This window comes from Mastomys coucha, unplaced genomic scaffold, assembly GCF_008632895.1.
Source record: "Mastomys coucha isolate ucsf_1 unplaced genomic scaffold, UCSF_Mcou_1 pScaffold17, whole genome shotgun sequence".
NCBI lineage: Eukaryota > Metazoa > Chordata > Mammalia > Rodentia > Muridae > Mastomys > Mastomys coucha.
Genome location: NW_022196899.1, coordinates 20,854,443 through 20,870,375, shown reverse-complemented (window position 1 = coordinate 20,870,375; position 15,933 = coordinate 20,854,443). Strand labels below are relative to the sequence as shown.

The following is a 15,933-nucleotide window of genomic DNA, read 5'->3' as shown; positions in this document are numbered from 1 at the left end:
GAGGAGGAGGAGGAGGAGGAGGAGGAGGAGAAGGAGGAGAAGGAGGAGAAGAGGAGGAGGAGAAGAGAGGAATGGTGGGGTTGTGAAGTTCAATCCCATTTGCCAAGTGTTTTGAAATTCAGAAAGTTGATTCAGCCTTTTGTCTAAAATTCGAGAGCCAAAGCTTTGGGGAATGTTTTTCTGGTGGAACTGAAAAATCTTGATTCTTTGTGTGTTACAAAGACTGAGGCTTTTAAACAGCAGACTCCAAATAGATCTCAGGCTCACAATTGGACTAAACCAAAAGGTACGGGTGCGTCGGAGGGTGGACATTGTAGGCTACTTGTGAGGGACCTTGCTGGAGAGGTGAGCATTCTGAATTTACTCTGGCAGAGGGAAGCGGACATTGATGTTTCTAGGAGAACATGTTAAGTAATCGGGGCTGCATTTGCAGGTTGGTATAAGTTGGCCGATGAGTTGGAGCAAGACAGTGGACCCAGAGAGATGGGGCTGGGAAATATTTAAAAAAAATACAATTCACACTACACTGGCAAGTCCCGGCAGGCTGGTCAGCCATGTCCAACAGTGCCTGGCCGGCTTGTTCTCATCTTGTCTCCACTCTGACGCGAAGCTCCGAAATCTCCCCAACCAGCTCCCTAAGTTCCCACTGGCAGGTCATTACCACACCAACCCCACACTTCAAAATTCTGACGGCCTTTTGGGATGCACTTCTTGCAAACCCACGCTCTGCTGCCCCACCTGTCTCTCTGGAACCCAGCTGGGCTGCGGCATGAAGGAAAACACCACACAAACTTAGGTCAGAATCAGTGATAACTCAGTCACTGGGTACAACAACAACAACGAGAATCCTAATCTTGTAAGCCATGTTAAATCTAAATCTTCTGGCGCTGAACCCTGGCGGATTCACCATCTAAACCGGGGGTCACCAGTAGCTACATTGTACCCTTCTGACGTCTTCATCCAAAAGCCCCTATCCCCTGCCTCTTCTCTTCCTCTCTCCAACCCGAAGTCCCGCCTACTTACCCAGTGATTGGAAGGTTCACAGGAAGTCACCTGAGTACATGGACTCATTCCTCATTCCGGACAACCCCTCCTGGGAAATGAGAATTAACATCAACATATAAACAGCACCAGGGCCATCCACAACAGGGGGGTTAGAAACTCTCGTACTCCTTGACAACATGGTCCACATGGGAGGAGGATACAGGAGTCAGAATTAGGTGGTGGTGTCCAGTGTGGCAAGGAAGGCTAGATACTAGGCCCATTCCAAATATCAATTGATTAAATTATTATACCCATTCAGTACCAAATGTCATGGGTACCTGAGCTGTCGGCTTCTGAGCATTCCTTTCGATAGCTTCCCAGTTGTTGCCCATGCCATTGGGTGAGTATTCTTCATGGTCTACAGTAGCTCCTGTAGTGCCGCCATGGCCTGTGTGCATCCCTGCCATTGCCCACAGCATAGTACATCCAAGGGTGTTTCTGAAGGTCTCTTCCAGTTGCCTGGACTTCCTTCAGGGTCAGTTAATTTTAGGTTCTTGTCATATTGATAGCTATTCTTGGACATACTAAGTCTGTTTCACTTGCAGAACATCCAGAAAAATAGAGATAGCACCCAGCTGGAAGTGTCTGGTGGACGAAGCGTTCTGGAAAGAGGAGGATGAAGAACCAGAGTGGGAGACTGCATGCAGAAATGAAAGTTCCCATTGTAGACACAGCAGCAGATTAGAGGGCTAGTGGTTAAGAGCAGGGAGAGACCAGAAAAGGGCTAAGGGGTGGAGGTGACTCGGTGGGTAAATGCTTGATCCGTAGACATGAGGACCTAAGCTTGGACCTCAGCACCCACATGAGAAACGAAAGACAGGAGTGATGGAGCACACCTGTAATCCAAGCACAGAGGGCAGAGACGAGTGGTTCCCGGAGCTTGCTGACTAACAAGTGTGGCTGAAGCCGTAAGATGTAGATTCAGTGAGTGACCCCATTGCAGAAATATAAGGTAGAGGACTGGAGAGTGGCTAGACCGTTAAGAGTTCTTATTGCTCTTGTGTGGACCCAGGTTGATTCCAAGCCTGGGAAGGGAGGCATTCTGGTCACCCTCCTCTGCCTGGTACCAGCCATTCATTATTCCCAGCCCAATCCTTCCCTTAATCCTCGCTCATTCTTTGCCTTTTGTGTCTTCGTTCTAAAGTCCATACACACGATTGTCCCAAGACCTAGCTATGACTGTCCTTGACATATAGAACCCTTGACATACGTTTGCTGAATAAGTGTCTGACAGATATATCTGGACTCCGGTGGGTAGGACAGATGCCTACAGACTGGCCCATGTGGGGGAGGGCAGGGGTAGAGGATGTGACAGTGTCAGGCAACAGCTGGGAAGGAGTAGCCTCTGGGTCTGTGCCCAGTGTGGCTATCAAGTATCTCCCTGACCATCGACAAGGATTGCTCCTCCCTGGTGTAAATTGAGGAGCCTTGGTGTGGTCATCTTGAATGTTAGTGTAATAAAAGCCACACGGGGATCTGAGGAGAGAGTCGCTTGCTTTGTTAACTGCTCAGAGGATGCTTCCCTTATAGTTTGTAGCATGCTGTTAAGCAAGAGGCAGCTCCATACCATGTTCAGGGGTGATAGAATGACAGGCTGCCCCCCCCGGGGATAAGGGGGTGACAAGCCGCCCCCCAGGGGTGAGGGGGTGACAGGCTGCCCCCCCCGGGGGATGAGGCGGAGGGAGTGACAGGCTGCCTCCCCAGGGGGAGGGGGAGGGGGTGACAGGCTGCCTCCCAGGGTTAAGAGGGTGACAGGCTGCCCCCCAGGGATGAGGGGGTGACAGGCTGCCCCCCAGGGATGAGGATGAGGGGGTGACAGGCTGCCCCCCAGGGATGAGGAGGTGACAGGCTGTCCCCCAGGGGTGAGGGTGAGGGGGTGACAGGCTGCCCCCAGGGGTCAGGGGGTGACAGGCTGCCCCCCAGGGATGAGGGGGTGAAAGGCTGTCCCCCAGGGATGAGGGGGTGACAGGCTGCCCCCCAGGGATGAAGGGGTGACAGGCTGCCTCCCGGGGTAAGGGGGTGACAGGCTGCCCCCCAGGGATGAGGGGGTGACAGGCTGCCCCCAGGGATGAGGATGAGGTGGTGACAGGCTGCCCCCTGGGGATGAGGGGGAGGGGGTGACAGGCTGCCCCCCAGGGGTGAGGGGGTGACCGGCTGCCCCCCAGGGGGGAGGGGGAGGGGGTGACAGGCTGCCCCCCAGGATAAGAATCCAAGCTACAGAGGAAGGTTGAGCAATTCTTCTTTTATTTCCCTTCAGCTAGATTTTCTACCAACTTTAAGTGAAAAAACAATGATTTTCTTCTTTGAGGTTTTTCCTCATAGTTCCCGTGCATAAATGTCATGTGGGGTTTGAAGACCCCAGTCATCTTTCTGTAACCTTGGGTACCCCAGATGGAATGAATCACTTGCTGCTCCCTAAAAGAAGTCCAAATACTTGGTCAGTTTCGTTAAGTCTGTCTATTGCAACACAGGTATTTTTGTCCTGGGACTCTGCACTTGGGTTCCTTGGGGACTTGGCCAACAAGGCCATTGCTCATTTCTAGGCAGGAGCTTTAATGTTGCCTTCTGGTTTAGGAATTCACAGCCATTCTTCTGGCTGGACCCCCACCCCCACCCCAGAGTGGAGCTCTCCCACATCCTGGCGAGCTGCTTATCTTGTTGACGTAAAGGCAGGTAACCTGGAGCTGTAGTTGTGCATCATTTCCATCCACCAGGGTTTAGTTTGAAGAAACAATTGATTGTCTGCCAGAAGCAAAACCTAGGAGGCGCGCGAGTGAGTGAGCGAGTGAGCGAGTTCCTGTAGGAGGCACTTCCTTGAAAAATGCACAGCCTAGTGTCTGGCAACAGACACACCACATCAAGAGCTGGAGAAGCAGAGGAGCCTGAAGCTGTCAATTGGAATGTACATCTTTAACCCTTTCCTCTCCTGTGTTTTTCTTTGTGGTTATTCATCGTGAAGACTGCTTTCAAATTTACCATTTTCTGTGGGACTATTTCCTTAGCATATTCCTTCACCAGATTGGTGGTTATCCCACATAGCCAAATTCTGAGAATAAAAAAAGAGAAAGAATTTTACAGGCTAGTTCGAATAGTGGTCAGAAGGGGCAAAGAGAAAGGTATGAGAATTGCTACAAGTTAATATATTTTACTGTACACACACACAACTGCTCTCAAGTTGGAATCTGTACTTTTAAACACATAGGAAAGACTGAGTTCTAACTGACGTGTGGCCATTTAGAAGTAGTTAGTAGTTTTTTAAGTCCCCAGGGTATTTTTTAACCAGTTAACTAATTTCTATGCAGATTTAGCTCATATAAGTTCCAGAGACCCTTCAGTGCTACTGAAGTCAGGCTGCACCCTGTCTATTTATCCAGACCTGCAAATCACACCTATCCCTGATCCCAAACATGCCCACTTGGAGTGGCGGCAGCAGACCTCTCGCACATCCGTGAAGCAGTTATCCTTTGAGTGAATGTGTCTGTAGCCATGGAGATCACCGTAGTGAACAGATGACCACTTCCTAGGTGTCAGTGACCAGCCCTGGTGAGAGAGTTTGGGCCCAGAGTAAGAGGTTGCAATGTGACAGTCACATACGCACGTGCTGTCACCTTGAGCAGGGCTTGAACCCAGAGATCTCTGTGACAGTCACATATGCACGTGCTGTCACCTAGAGCAGGGCTTGAACCCAGAGATCTCACCTCACCAACTCACCTCTGACCCACCTGAAGTAAATAGATCTGAGGCTGAGGATTGACCCCTGGGAGAATTGTCCTCAAAGACATACTATAGTTTCCTGGAGTCTACCTTGAGGTGGGAATGACTCCAAGTCCAAAAAGGGAGGCTGAACACTCTCTCCCACAGGGTGCTGTGGCTAAAGAACAGAAGCCGGAGGCCAGCTGCTGAGGGAGCTTAAGGGAGGAATTCACAGGATGCCTGTCCTTGTGAACCAAAGCTGAGTTCCCAGCGTGCATTTGTGTTGAAAAGGCCCTTGGCAAGATTGTGTTTCCATAGGTGCCCACATCTCCTCAAGGCTGGCTCACAGTCTAGGTGGGGGGAGTAAGCACTAATTTAGCTGGTGCATCTAGCATAACACTTCTCTGCCTATTTAAATAATTAAATCTTCGTGGAGGATTGTGTTTGTAGCAGTTTCGAGAAAAAGTAAAGTTTGAAGGGCGTGAGTTTCTGAATGCATGCTTGGTATCTATCTGGAGCCCAGGCTTTCACTGGGCTATTCTGAGACGTGCTAGTTCACACGCCAGTCATGGAATCAGTGTCACTATCCACTTGGTTCCCAGAATGGGGCAAGGCAGCTATTTATCACCCTGGCAGATGTCTCCCAGGTGTGGGCAGCCTGTCTTTCTTAACAGAAATGGAACCCTTCATAACAAAGCAGCACCTGTGAAATTAAACTCAGAAAAAATGCTCAGTAGCTCAAGATTATACCTGTAGGTATAAAGAAGAATTCAGCATATACCCTGGTCTGCATGGGAAACTGTCTGAAAAGCTAATCAGAGAAACAGACAAAGGGATTAATACCCAGAGGTGAAGCGACCAAGACATGACAAGCACACCCGGGAAGAGAGTCTACGGACTGTCCCTGGTCGGTCCCTGGTGCCCCGTGTACCTCCCTACTCACTGTGGGAACACCAACGCTCCTTGTATGAGCTGCTTGTCTTGCTGCTGTGAACAGATACCTACAGAAGCCACACGGGGAGGAAGGGTTGATTGTGTCAATGGCTTGAAGTACTTTGGTCCATCAAGGTGGGATATTGTGGGAGCAGAGGCACAAGGCAGCTGGTCACACACCAAGCGTGGTTCTTGGTCCCACATTCTTGCCCATTAGGTGGTGTAGTTCAGTCAGTGGAAGGCACAACAGGAGGGGGTTGGCAGTCTGCAGCCGCAGCTGGAAGGCTAGAGATTGGTTCTCTGGATAGTCTTTCCTAACGAGTCGTTTTATTTCGGTCCTATCTATCAATGGGCTTTTGCTTTTCCTGCGGCCTCTATCAGAAACTGATATGCTATATTCCCTCTGATTCAGTTTTTATTCAACAAACATTTATTCCACAGCCACTGATCACCATTGACTCTGACTTAGTCTGTGCCCTCAGGAAGTGCCACAGTCTGTCAGGAGAGCTTGACAAAGGACAGGGGTGGGGTTAGCAGTGGCAGCAGTTCCCACTAGGTTCCACAGAGCACAAAAGCACCGTGGTGAATGTGGCACTTTGAGGCTACTCAGCAGTGAGGTGAGGTCCACCTGGGGTCTTGAAGGATGAATAGGAGTCTGGCTAAATGTGCCATGGTGTGACGTCTGTATAGAACAGAAATTATATATTATATATTATTTATTAACCTGTAAATATTAGAATAAGTAACAAGAGTAGAAAGGATACTCCACATTTATCTCTGTGCTTCTAAAGTATTTTGAGTGTATGGGTTTTCATAGTCTGTATTGATAAGAGAGTGGCAGAAATAGGAGATAGTAACAGGCACTGAGTGACTATCTGTATCCCTTACACATCCCTGCCTAGAGCTGACGTCGTCGACTAGAAGGTCTTCGTGAACACTGAGCTTTGGCTTCTGTCTTTGAGTCTTACTCCGAGTTATCCAGACCAGGAACCAGGCTACAATAAACAGTCTTTAGAAAATTAGCTTGAAAAACTTCATTGTTAGATTTGCATTAACGGATTAAGGCTTATGCACCAGGTCGGGAGTGCAGATTGTTATTTGGAGAGACAACTTAGAGAGCCTCCTCGGCAGCTGAGACCAGGCAGGGGAGGAAGCCAAGGCTGAGCAGACCAGTGCTGTGGCAGCTGGGAGCATCCAGAGGTGCCCAAGGAGAACATGGAGCTAGAGCAGACCCGCAGTGTTGAGTGGAGAGTCAGAGCTCTTGCTCTCCCAGGTCCTTCGTGAAGTCTTAAGCAGAAGCTATAATAAATAACTGGATAAAGATGGACAGTGGAGAAAGGAAAGCTCCCATTGGCCTGGTCTTCGCTTCCGTTTTCTCCTAGAGATCTACAGGACCATGGGTCTCAGTGGAGCTAGTGCTACCTTCGTAGGATAACTCAACACACAGCAAAGCTCTTAAGGCTTCTAGAAAGTGCCTTTGTTTACTTGGAATTGTCAGGCACAAGGAGGAACACAGGTGGACTCTCTTTAACACATGCCTCCTCTTTTCTCAGGTGTCTAACATCCAGGCAAGAGCAGTTGTGCTGTCTTGGGCACCCCCTGTCGGACTGTCCTGTGGACCCCACGGTGGTCTTCCCTGCTCTTACAGCTATGAGGTCGCCTTATCAGACAAAGGACGAGATGGGAAGTACAAGATCATTTACAGGTAGAGTGTTCTCACATGCTTTTCACTACTACTGAATTGTATCACTGAAGAGAAAAAAATGGGAAATTCATATGATACGAATTTCCTTTTAAACATTGGTAATCACAGGGCTGAGGAGCCAGCTCATGAGCCTAGCATGCATGAGACCCTGGATTCAATTCTCAGTCCTGGAGAAAGTTAGTAATTGTAATGTTAGGAACTAATTAATTTTGTCCAAGTAATTATTAATCAGAAATTAGTAACACAGGGCTGTATGGTGAAGTGAGCCTCTTGATTATATGCTAGTTGTCAATACAGTATTAATAAAAATTTTCTGCCAAGGTCTTTCAGGACAAAAAGTGTGTAAAATGCTTCTGAGTTCAGTGCAGAGAGGAGGAGCTTAGCCCCTTGTTTATGGACTCCCACATATTCGATGGCCTGGGGATTTATACCTGCTTTCTAGCTGTGATAAAACAAAGCAAGCAAACAAACAAAAAACCCACTAGAGTCAAGCCCTTTCTCTTTTGTACAGCTCATGTTCGCAGAACAAGCAATCAGAAAGTGAGCTTTAGTTGCACTACTTGTTGGCCCTCCGTGTGAGTAGCCTTGATGGACTGTTCACCACAAGGGCACCCGCTCACACAGAGCCCACTTTCCCTCAGCCCAGGGCCTCAGTCTCTCTTCTTGGTCTACACCTCGTCAATGCCAAGCACTTTGCCCTCTTCCTGTTCTACACTCATGGTGTGCTACCCCAGTGAGTGAATGTGTGGACTGGTAAAGAGAAGAAGAGATAAGAAAAGAACTGCTCCCGTGCTGACCCGTGGAGCTAGGTAGACAACTCCGTGCAGCCTGCTGCTGAAGGTGGGCCGCTTGGCTCTGCTGGAAGGGAGCACTTGGCCCGCAACTTCAGCTGGCATGGTTTCTTAATTCTCTAGGGTACTCTTCTCCAAGAAATGCTAAAACTCCCAGTGACTGCTGTTTTTCTATATTGGTCTAGTTTAGCAGATAACAAAATACTTTAGGTTGTAGTGCAGGTCAAGCTGCACAGCTGTCCGGTAGGTGTGGACGTAGCTTCTGGTTTGAAATTTACAACAACAACTCTATTTGGGAGAAGTTCAGACACACCAAGCTTTGGGTGTACTGATGAGCGCGTGCAGGTGTAGTCTGTAGATATCTTTCTATCACCGACCCTCTACCCTGTTACCTTGCTAGCTGTGTATTTTTCTGTTCTCTGTATATTTCTTTTTATAAGACTTAACAGCCCTTTACCACCAAGTGTTTCCGGATGTTTTCTGAGCCCAAGGATGTTTTTGTAGATAACCACATTCCAGTTTTAGAAAACATAAAGTTGCCACAGGATGTTCATGTAACTTGCCCTGACTCCAGTTTTGCCAGCTGACTGGATGGTTCTCTATTGTGAAGACTGTGTCTCTTGTTTTGAAAACCATGGCAGTGTCTTTTATCCCTCAGGCTAGGGTCAGATAATGAACTTAGCTTGCTCTCTTTAGTGTGCCATTTAATCATTTTGAAGAATGAAAAATAAGTTATGGACACACACATAGCCTCCATTTTTAAAAAAAAAAAAAAATTAAGGGAGGGTTTTGCCATGTGGTCCTCTTGGCTGTTTTTGAATTTATGGTAATCCTACCCCAGCCTCCAGAGTTCTGGATTCCAGGTGTATGCCACCACTCCAGACCTTTGTGTCGTGACTTATCAGAGCCTGTCTTAACTTTTGTATGGGTTGTTTCTTCACTAGTTAGGTTGAGCCTCAGTTTCCCCTTTGGCTCACAGAGTGGTTTTATTTTATGTCTGAGAACTATGTCTTGGGGGCCTGAGATAGACTGCAAGTTCACTAGGGTAGTCCTGTGCCAGGAGCTTCTTCAGGGTTCCTGCCAGGAAAGATTGGGGTCCCTCTGCCGTGTAGATGGCATGCTGACCTATAGATCTGCCTGTTTGCTTACACATTTGCCTTTAGATCTGAGTGGTGTCATCAAAGGAGTCTGATATTTCAATTTAAAAATACAACAGAAGCAAAAGCCAAGCAAATCAGGTTTACATCTGAGTTTTGATGCATACATAGTAGTATTTACGTAACCGTGAATGACTGTGAGGCCCACCCCCAAAGCTGCTGTGCCATTGAGGCCAGTATTAAACTAACAAAGGCTTTGTCTTCCAGTGGAGAAGAATTGGAGTGTAACCTGAAAGATCTCAGGCCTGCCACGGATTACCATGTGAGGTGAGTTAGCAGCGCAGCCAGGGTTGACACTGCGTATCCCATGTCCTCTTCAAAAGCTCGTGTTGAGTGCCGCTTCTCTCATGGAAGGTGTGGACCCCAAGCTCTGGTCATTCGTTCACCTTTTGTACACAGAGCGTAGCAATTTCGAGGACCCAGGACTGCTTCTGGAACCAAAAAGGAGGCGTCCTGAACAGCATTTTTATTTTAAAATATAGCTTTAGGGCTGAGGAGGTGGCTCAGTAAAGTGACATGAGTGCATGAAGCTCAGTGTCCAGCACCAGTGCACGGGCTTGGCAGCAGGCACCTGCAATCCCAGTGCTGGAGAGGCGGGGCAGGTTCCCTAGGGCTTGCTGACTAGCCAGTCTACACAGATCCATCAGGCTCAGGAGGTCTGCTCCAAGTTCAGTGAACTACCCTGTCTTAGAGAATACGATAGAGATCAATGAAGGCACCCAATACCCGTCTCTAAGACACTCATACACCAATAGTAATTTTATAAGGGCTTCTAAGTTCTATTAGATGTTGTGGTTTAGCATATATTTTCTTTCTGTTGATATGTGTGTGTGTATACATGCATATATACATGCATGCATACATACATATCCATCAAGCATGTTAACTTTTAACCTGAGAGACATCATAATGAGAGCTCTATGTTCAGTCCAGATGACAGGAGCAAGCTTTCCCATGTGAGAAGAGTTCTGGGTCTTAAAAGCCGGTAGATTCTGAAACAGTCAACTAACATACATACAGAGCTATCTCTGATGTGAGAAGTCCCACTCTGAGCAGACTAACACACACAGAGTTATCTCTGATGTGAGGAGTCCCACTCTGAGCAGACTAACACACACAGAGTTATCTCTGATGTGAGGAGTCCCACTCTGAGCGGACAGCCGCCACAGAGTACCCTGTAGTTGGAATGGCTCTGGGGTTTTTCTGAGACCCATGCTATGGCCCCAACAAACAGGCCTATTGGCTTAGGAGATCCAGACTGCTGTGGAGTCCATCTCAGTGTTCAGTGGAACATCCGTCTGGTCCAGCTGTGGTCCAGCTAGGCAGACATCTAAATGTAGTTTATTTTATCTAGTTTCAAGTTCAGCAGAAAATGTCATTGTCTGGGGATCTGCGTTTACAGCTGTGTTTTAAAGTCACAGCTTGAAGTACACTTGCGCCCTTTCCAGAGGTTAACCCTGAACACAGAAGCCCCTGTGGTGGGGAGAAGGCCAAGTAGCCTAGGAAGAGGCTGGAGTTCCAGTCTAGTTCCGCCATAAGTTTTCACTTCACCATCAGTAAAGGTTCTGTGACAGCTTCCTCTTTACCAGAAGCCGTGTTTCTCAGGAAATAGCACTTGCTGCCAGACCTGCCAACCTGAATTCATCTCACATGCTGGAAGGAGAACCCTGACTCCCAGAGGTGTCCTCTGATTGCATGTCTGTGCACCCTTGCACAAGCACACGCACACCCGCAGGGCTTGATCTGGTCAATCAAGTATGAAGGCATGGAGTTACATTTGCAGTCCCAGCACTTGAGAAGTCTAAGTGGAGGAGACACAGGAGGCCAGGGTCATCCTAGGCTCTGTGAGGAGCTGGTGGCCAGACTGGCAATTCTGAGACCCCATTTCAAATAGAAAAAGGACAAGAACAGGAGTTGAGGTTGCAGTGTACTCGTCAGAGGTACATGTGCTCTAAACTTGGCTAATTTATGTCATCATAGTGAACATCTGCCCCGCAGTTGTATGGTGGAGATGAACTCTACTGCAGGGAGTTGCTGCGGGTTAAACCAGGACCTCGTGGTTTGAATCATTTCACTTCCATGCAAGTACTTTAGTCACACAAGTGCATATAATTTGTAAAGCTAAGATGATAACAGAAACCATTTAACCATTTTCTCATGGTCGGTTGAGCAAAGGAAACACATTAACCTGCAAAGCGGCCGTGGAAATGTAGTCGTCTCTTGGCTAGCACACATTTCCCTGCTCTGCCTTCCAAGGTCGGTGCTTTACTAAAGGGTTAGTTTGTTAATTTCCTGTTCCTTGATGGCTTACAATGTTCTTCTCAAGAAACTTGAATGTCGTGAAGAACCTGCCCTTTTCATTACCGTCTTGTCTCTTGTTTCTCTCCATACAAAGGAAGCTTAGAAAATATTTGATCTCTGGATCTTTTTATAATAGTTTTTTAAAATTATATTCCCATCATTTCTCTCTTCCCTTTCTACTTTCCAACCTCTCCCATATACATCATACATACACACGCACGCACACACACCCTGCTTAGGCCGTGTAATGCTGCCTGTATTGTATGTCTGTGTTTTCAGAGCTGACTATTGGGATAACCACGAGGACAGTTCTTTCCTGAGGAAGCCTGCTTCCCCAGCTCTGGGCATCCCTCATTTGCCTGTAGGTCTTTGTCTAGGGTTGACTTGTGTGGAGCTTTCACCTTCCACATCAGCATGTCTATTGGTGTCATCCTTGCTCGAGTCTTCTTTAGGCAGCCATGTTCTGAGTCTGTATGGGTGTAGCTTCCCTGACATTTCTAGGAAATATTCTCCTAGGAAATGTCCTGCCCCTGTGGCTCTAACTGTCTCCCTGCCCCTGAGGCTCTAACTGTCTCCCTGCCCCTGTGGCTCTGTCTCCCTGCCCCTGTGGCTCTGTCTCCCTGTCCCTGTGGTTCTAACTGTCTCCCTGCCCCTGTGGCTCTAACTGTCTCCCTGCCCCTGTGGCTCTGTCTCCCTGCCCCTGTGGCTCTAACTGTCTCCCTGCCCCTATGGCTCTGTCTCCCTGCCCCTGAGGCTCTAACTGTCTCCCTGCCCCTGAGGCTCTAACTGTCTCCCTGTCCCTGTGGCTCTAACTGTCTCCCTGCCCCTGTGGCTCTGTCTCCCTGTCCCTGTGGCTCTAACTGTCTCCCTGCCCCTGTGGCTCTGTCTCCCTGCCCCTGTGGCTCTAACTGTCTCCCTGCCCCTGTGGCTCTGTCTCCCTGCCCCTGTGGCTCTAACTGTCTCCCTGCCCTTGCCCTTCTGAGCTGATCCATATACCCTCAGGTGCATCAACTGTGCAATAGCTATTTCAGTTGGGCCTGGCCATTCCACGATCTCTTGTTCTCTGCATTTTGATCAAGGGTGGTTGTCTGTAATGTTCTGTAATAATACAGAGAACTTTCAAAGTTCTAGAAATGTAAGTGTGAATCATAAATTCAGCAGTCACCTGTTAGACCACAGTGGGCTGTGTGGAAATACCATTTGCTGTGGAAGACGTGTGTCGTGCAGCAGCCACAAAAGGAACAGCTAAGCCCACTGTCTCTTTTACTAAGATTTTAGATATGTCACCCTAATCCAAGCCCACAGAGCTAAGACAACTGGGATATTTCTTGTAACAGCATTTCCCCCTTCCTGTTGATATTTTTGTTCGTCTCATTTTTTTGGAGAAAAGGGTCTCTGAAGCTAGAGATGACCCTGAATTCTGCTTTCCCGGCCTCCATCTCCCAAGTGCTGGCATTACAGGGGTATGCAGCCATATCTCGCATATCCCATGCTGGGCAAGCACCCGACCTCAGCTCCCGTCCAGTTCTTGATATTAGACATTTTTATTGAGACCTACAGAAGTCTCAGCACATCCACACTCCATTGTTGAACTGTATACTGAAGTGGCATTAGGCCCCCCAGTTCCTTTGTCCCAATGACTGCGTTTTCATGTAACTCCTGTGGATGGATGATGCTGGCTTCGTTTGGACAGTCTTCTCTTCCGCCATTGTGTGTGCTCCCGCCAGCCTGCTACTTTTCCCATCACCTCTCAGTGGCCCTCGGCCTCAGATTTCCTTTGATTTTCCTGCTCAGGTTTTATCCTGTCCACAGATTGTCTGATGTCCTCTCGTGATTCCTCTCTTTCTGCTCCCTCCCCCACTGCGATGGTAGTCCGTGAGTCTACCGACATAAAGCCTGTCTTTAGAAGTAGCCAGCTCCCCTTGGTAGAGTCTTGGCATGAGCTGCCTGGTGCTTGGTCTTGGTCGCCTGGGCAGAAACAGCTCCTGACTTCTTGGCTCTTACCTCAGGTCAGTGGCGTTTATTGAGACCAAGGTGTCTTCAGGCAGTGCTATTGATCAGGGGCCTGTAGCTATTTTTATTGACACCTGCCATCTGAAATACAAGCCATGTGGAAAATTATTCCCAAAGTCATTTCGAGTTTTAAAAATGTTTCTTTTTCCTTAAACACATATATGGTATTTCTACTCCACACCACATTGTTGTTGTTATGTGATTGAGGGAAAAAAAGACCTTTGCATATAATGTATGCATTGATTTGTAAAATTTAGGTCTTGGATTTTTGTTGAATTAATCATTTTTAATTAACTGATAGAATGTTTTTAAAGGAATCAATTTATAATTATTAAAGTCTAATTAGCACTTCCACTAGGGAAATAATGTCATGTGTTGTATAAAACCATTAAAGTGAACGCTGGTCTGTTGTTGAGGGAAGTTGAAGAGAAGGGGGAACAAAGTCACTGAGAATATATGCTAGAATGCGAGGGAGAAAATCTCATTCTTCTCTAGAGAGATGGTTCAGTGAATAAGGGCCTCCGCATGATCCCCAGAGCACACGTTGACATGCCAGCCACCATCGCACGTGCTTGGCCACTCAGTGCTGAGGCCCTGACAGCAGATCCCCGGTCCTCACAGCCAGCCAGCCCAGCCTGGTGGCAGAGCTCCAGGCCAATGAGATACTCCGTCTCAAAGATAAAGTAGATAGATGCCAGAAGAAAGACAGACACTAAGCTTGTCCTGGCCTCTCACATACACTCACACACATGTGCAGCTCTGCACACACAGGGACATACCTCACCTACATACTAATTATTTTAAAGGAAAAAATAAATCACATGAATAAATGCTTTTTAAAATACTTGTAAGTAGATAACAGATTTACCTATCTACAAATGTTTCCCCAGGCATTTCTCAGAGGGTGTCTTCTTTCGTTGACAGTTTTATGAAGTTAACAATGGTATTAAGATAATTCTTACTATGGAAAGTCAGGACTTAGACATTAGAGACTGGCTCATGAGAAGCCTGTGCCCACTGTAGGGCATGGATGGCTGCCATCACAGTCCTTGACCCTTTTATTCCTGTGCCTCAACATATATTAAAGCCTTTTTAAAAATGAATTGGAACTTCGCTTTAAAACCAGAAGAACACTGTTTCTGTCAGCCGCAGCCCTTTCGAGGATTAAAGTGATGGAGTCGACAGCAAGCCCAAGGCCAACTTAGTGGCACTTTTCCAGTCACCACCATGAGCAGTTTGTCCGAGAAGCTGCCCAGAAGTGATGTCACGGAATGACATTTCCGAGAAAACTGGTATTCCGAGCCATCTCCAAAAGCCTAGTTGACCAGCCCAGAGCGCGGTTATGAAATAGCTCTCGCTTACCGGAGACTGTGGCTCCTGGGATGTCCCAGACGTGTAGGCAGGAGCCGCAAGCCCGTGGATGGAATTCTTGGAGCACCTGCTTCCTACATTTGGCTGGTATTGGCATGGAAACCACGTGGAACCCCAACTTACAGTTCATTATGCAAGAAAATGTCCTGGCTTGAGGAGACACGTGCAGAAGAAAACCGAACTGGCTGATGTAACCCAAGCAAATGGTCCTATGCTATAGAACTACCATAGAGGATACTAGGGGCCATCCATCACCGCATGTGGAAAACTCTGGATTATTTAATTTACTTATTTATTTGGGGGAAGGTTAAGTATGGAGAACAAAGGACAGCTTACAGGATGGAGTTCTCTCTTCACCATGTGAGTTCCAGGGATCAAATTCAGATCATCAGGCTTAGCAGCCAGGGCCTTTAAACAATGAACCATCTTCCTGGTCCCTGGAATATCTAACATACAAATCATTTTCAAAGGTTCCATATTTGTATAGATATCCTAGGTAGGAATGTGCTTGCTACTGTTATAATTACAAGTAGTTACTATTTGTTTACAAAACAGTTTTGATTAAGAAGTAATCCTGGGCTGGGCGGTGGTGGCACACACCTTTAATTCCAGCACTTGGGAGGCAGAGGCAGGCGGATTTCTGAGTTCTAGGTCAGCCTGGTCTACAGAGTGAGTTCCAGGACAGCCAGAGCTATACAGAAAAAAAACTGTATAGCCCTGTATCGAAACAAAAAAAGAAGTAATTCTGATATGATTAGATAATGTTTCAAATTTTATTGTCTATAGCATGTTTGTAGTATGCTTTAAAATTAACATAGTTTTCCCTGCTGACCAACATGCTGGAGAGGGGTTTTCTGGGGATTAAAGCCAGGGCCTCGTATACGCTCTACCACCAAGTTGCAAACCGCCAAACTCCAGAGTCTCC

At 47.5% G+C, this 15,933-nt stretch overlaps 1 protein-coding gene across 4 annotated transcripts in view; it reads left to right on the top strand.

Annotated features, from left to right (window-relative positions):
• The window catches only part of Fndc3b (fibronectin type III domain containing 3B), a 312,865-nt gene that overhangs the window by 215,522 nt on the left and 81,410 nt on the right, over positions 1 to 15,933 (top strand). For all 4 annotated transcript variants that reach the window (XM_031376473.1, XM_031376475.1, XM_031376474.1 and 1 more), the window contains 2 exons: positions 7,224 to 7,375; positions 9,531 to 9,590. In XM_031376473.1, the coding sequence (XP_031232333.1) occupies positions 7,224 to 7,375; positions 9,531 to 9,590 (212 nt within the window). The remainder of the gene's footprint in view (positions 1 to 7,223; positions 7,376 to 9,530; positions 9,591 to 15,933) is intronic.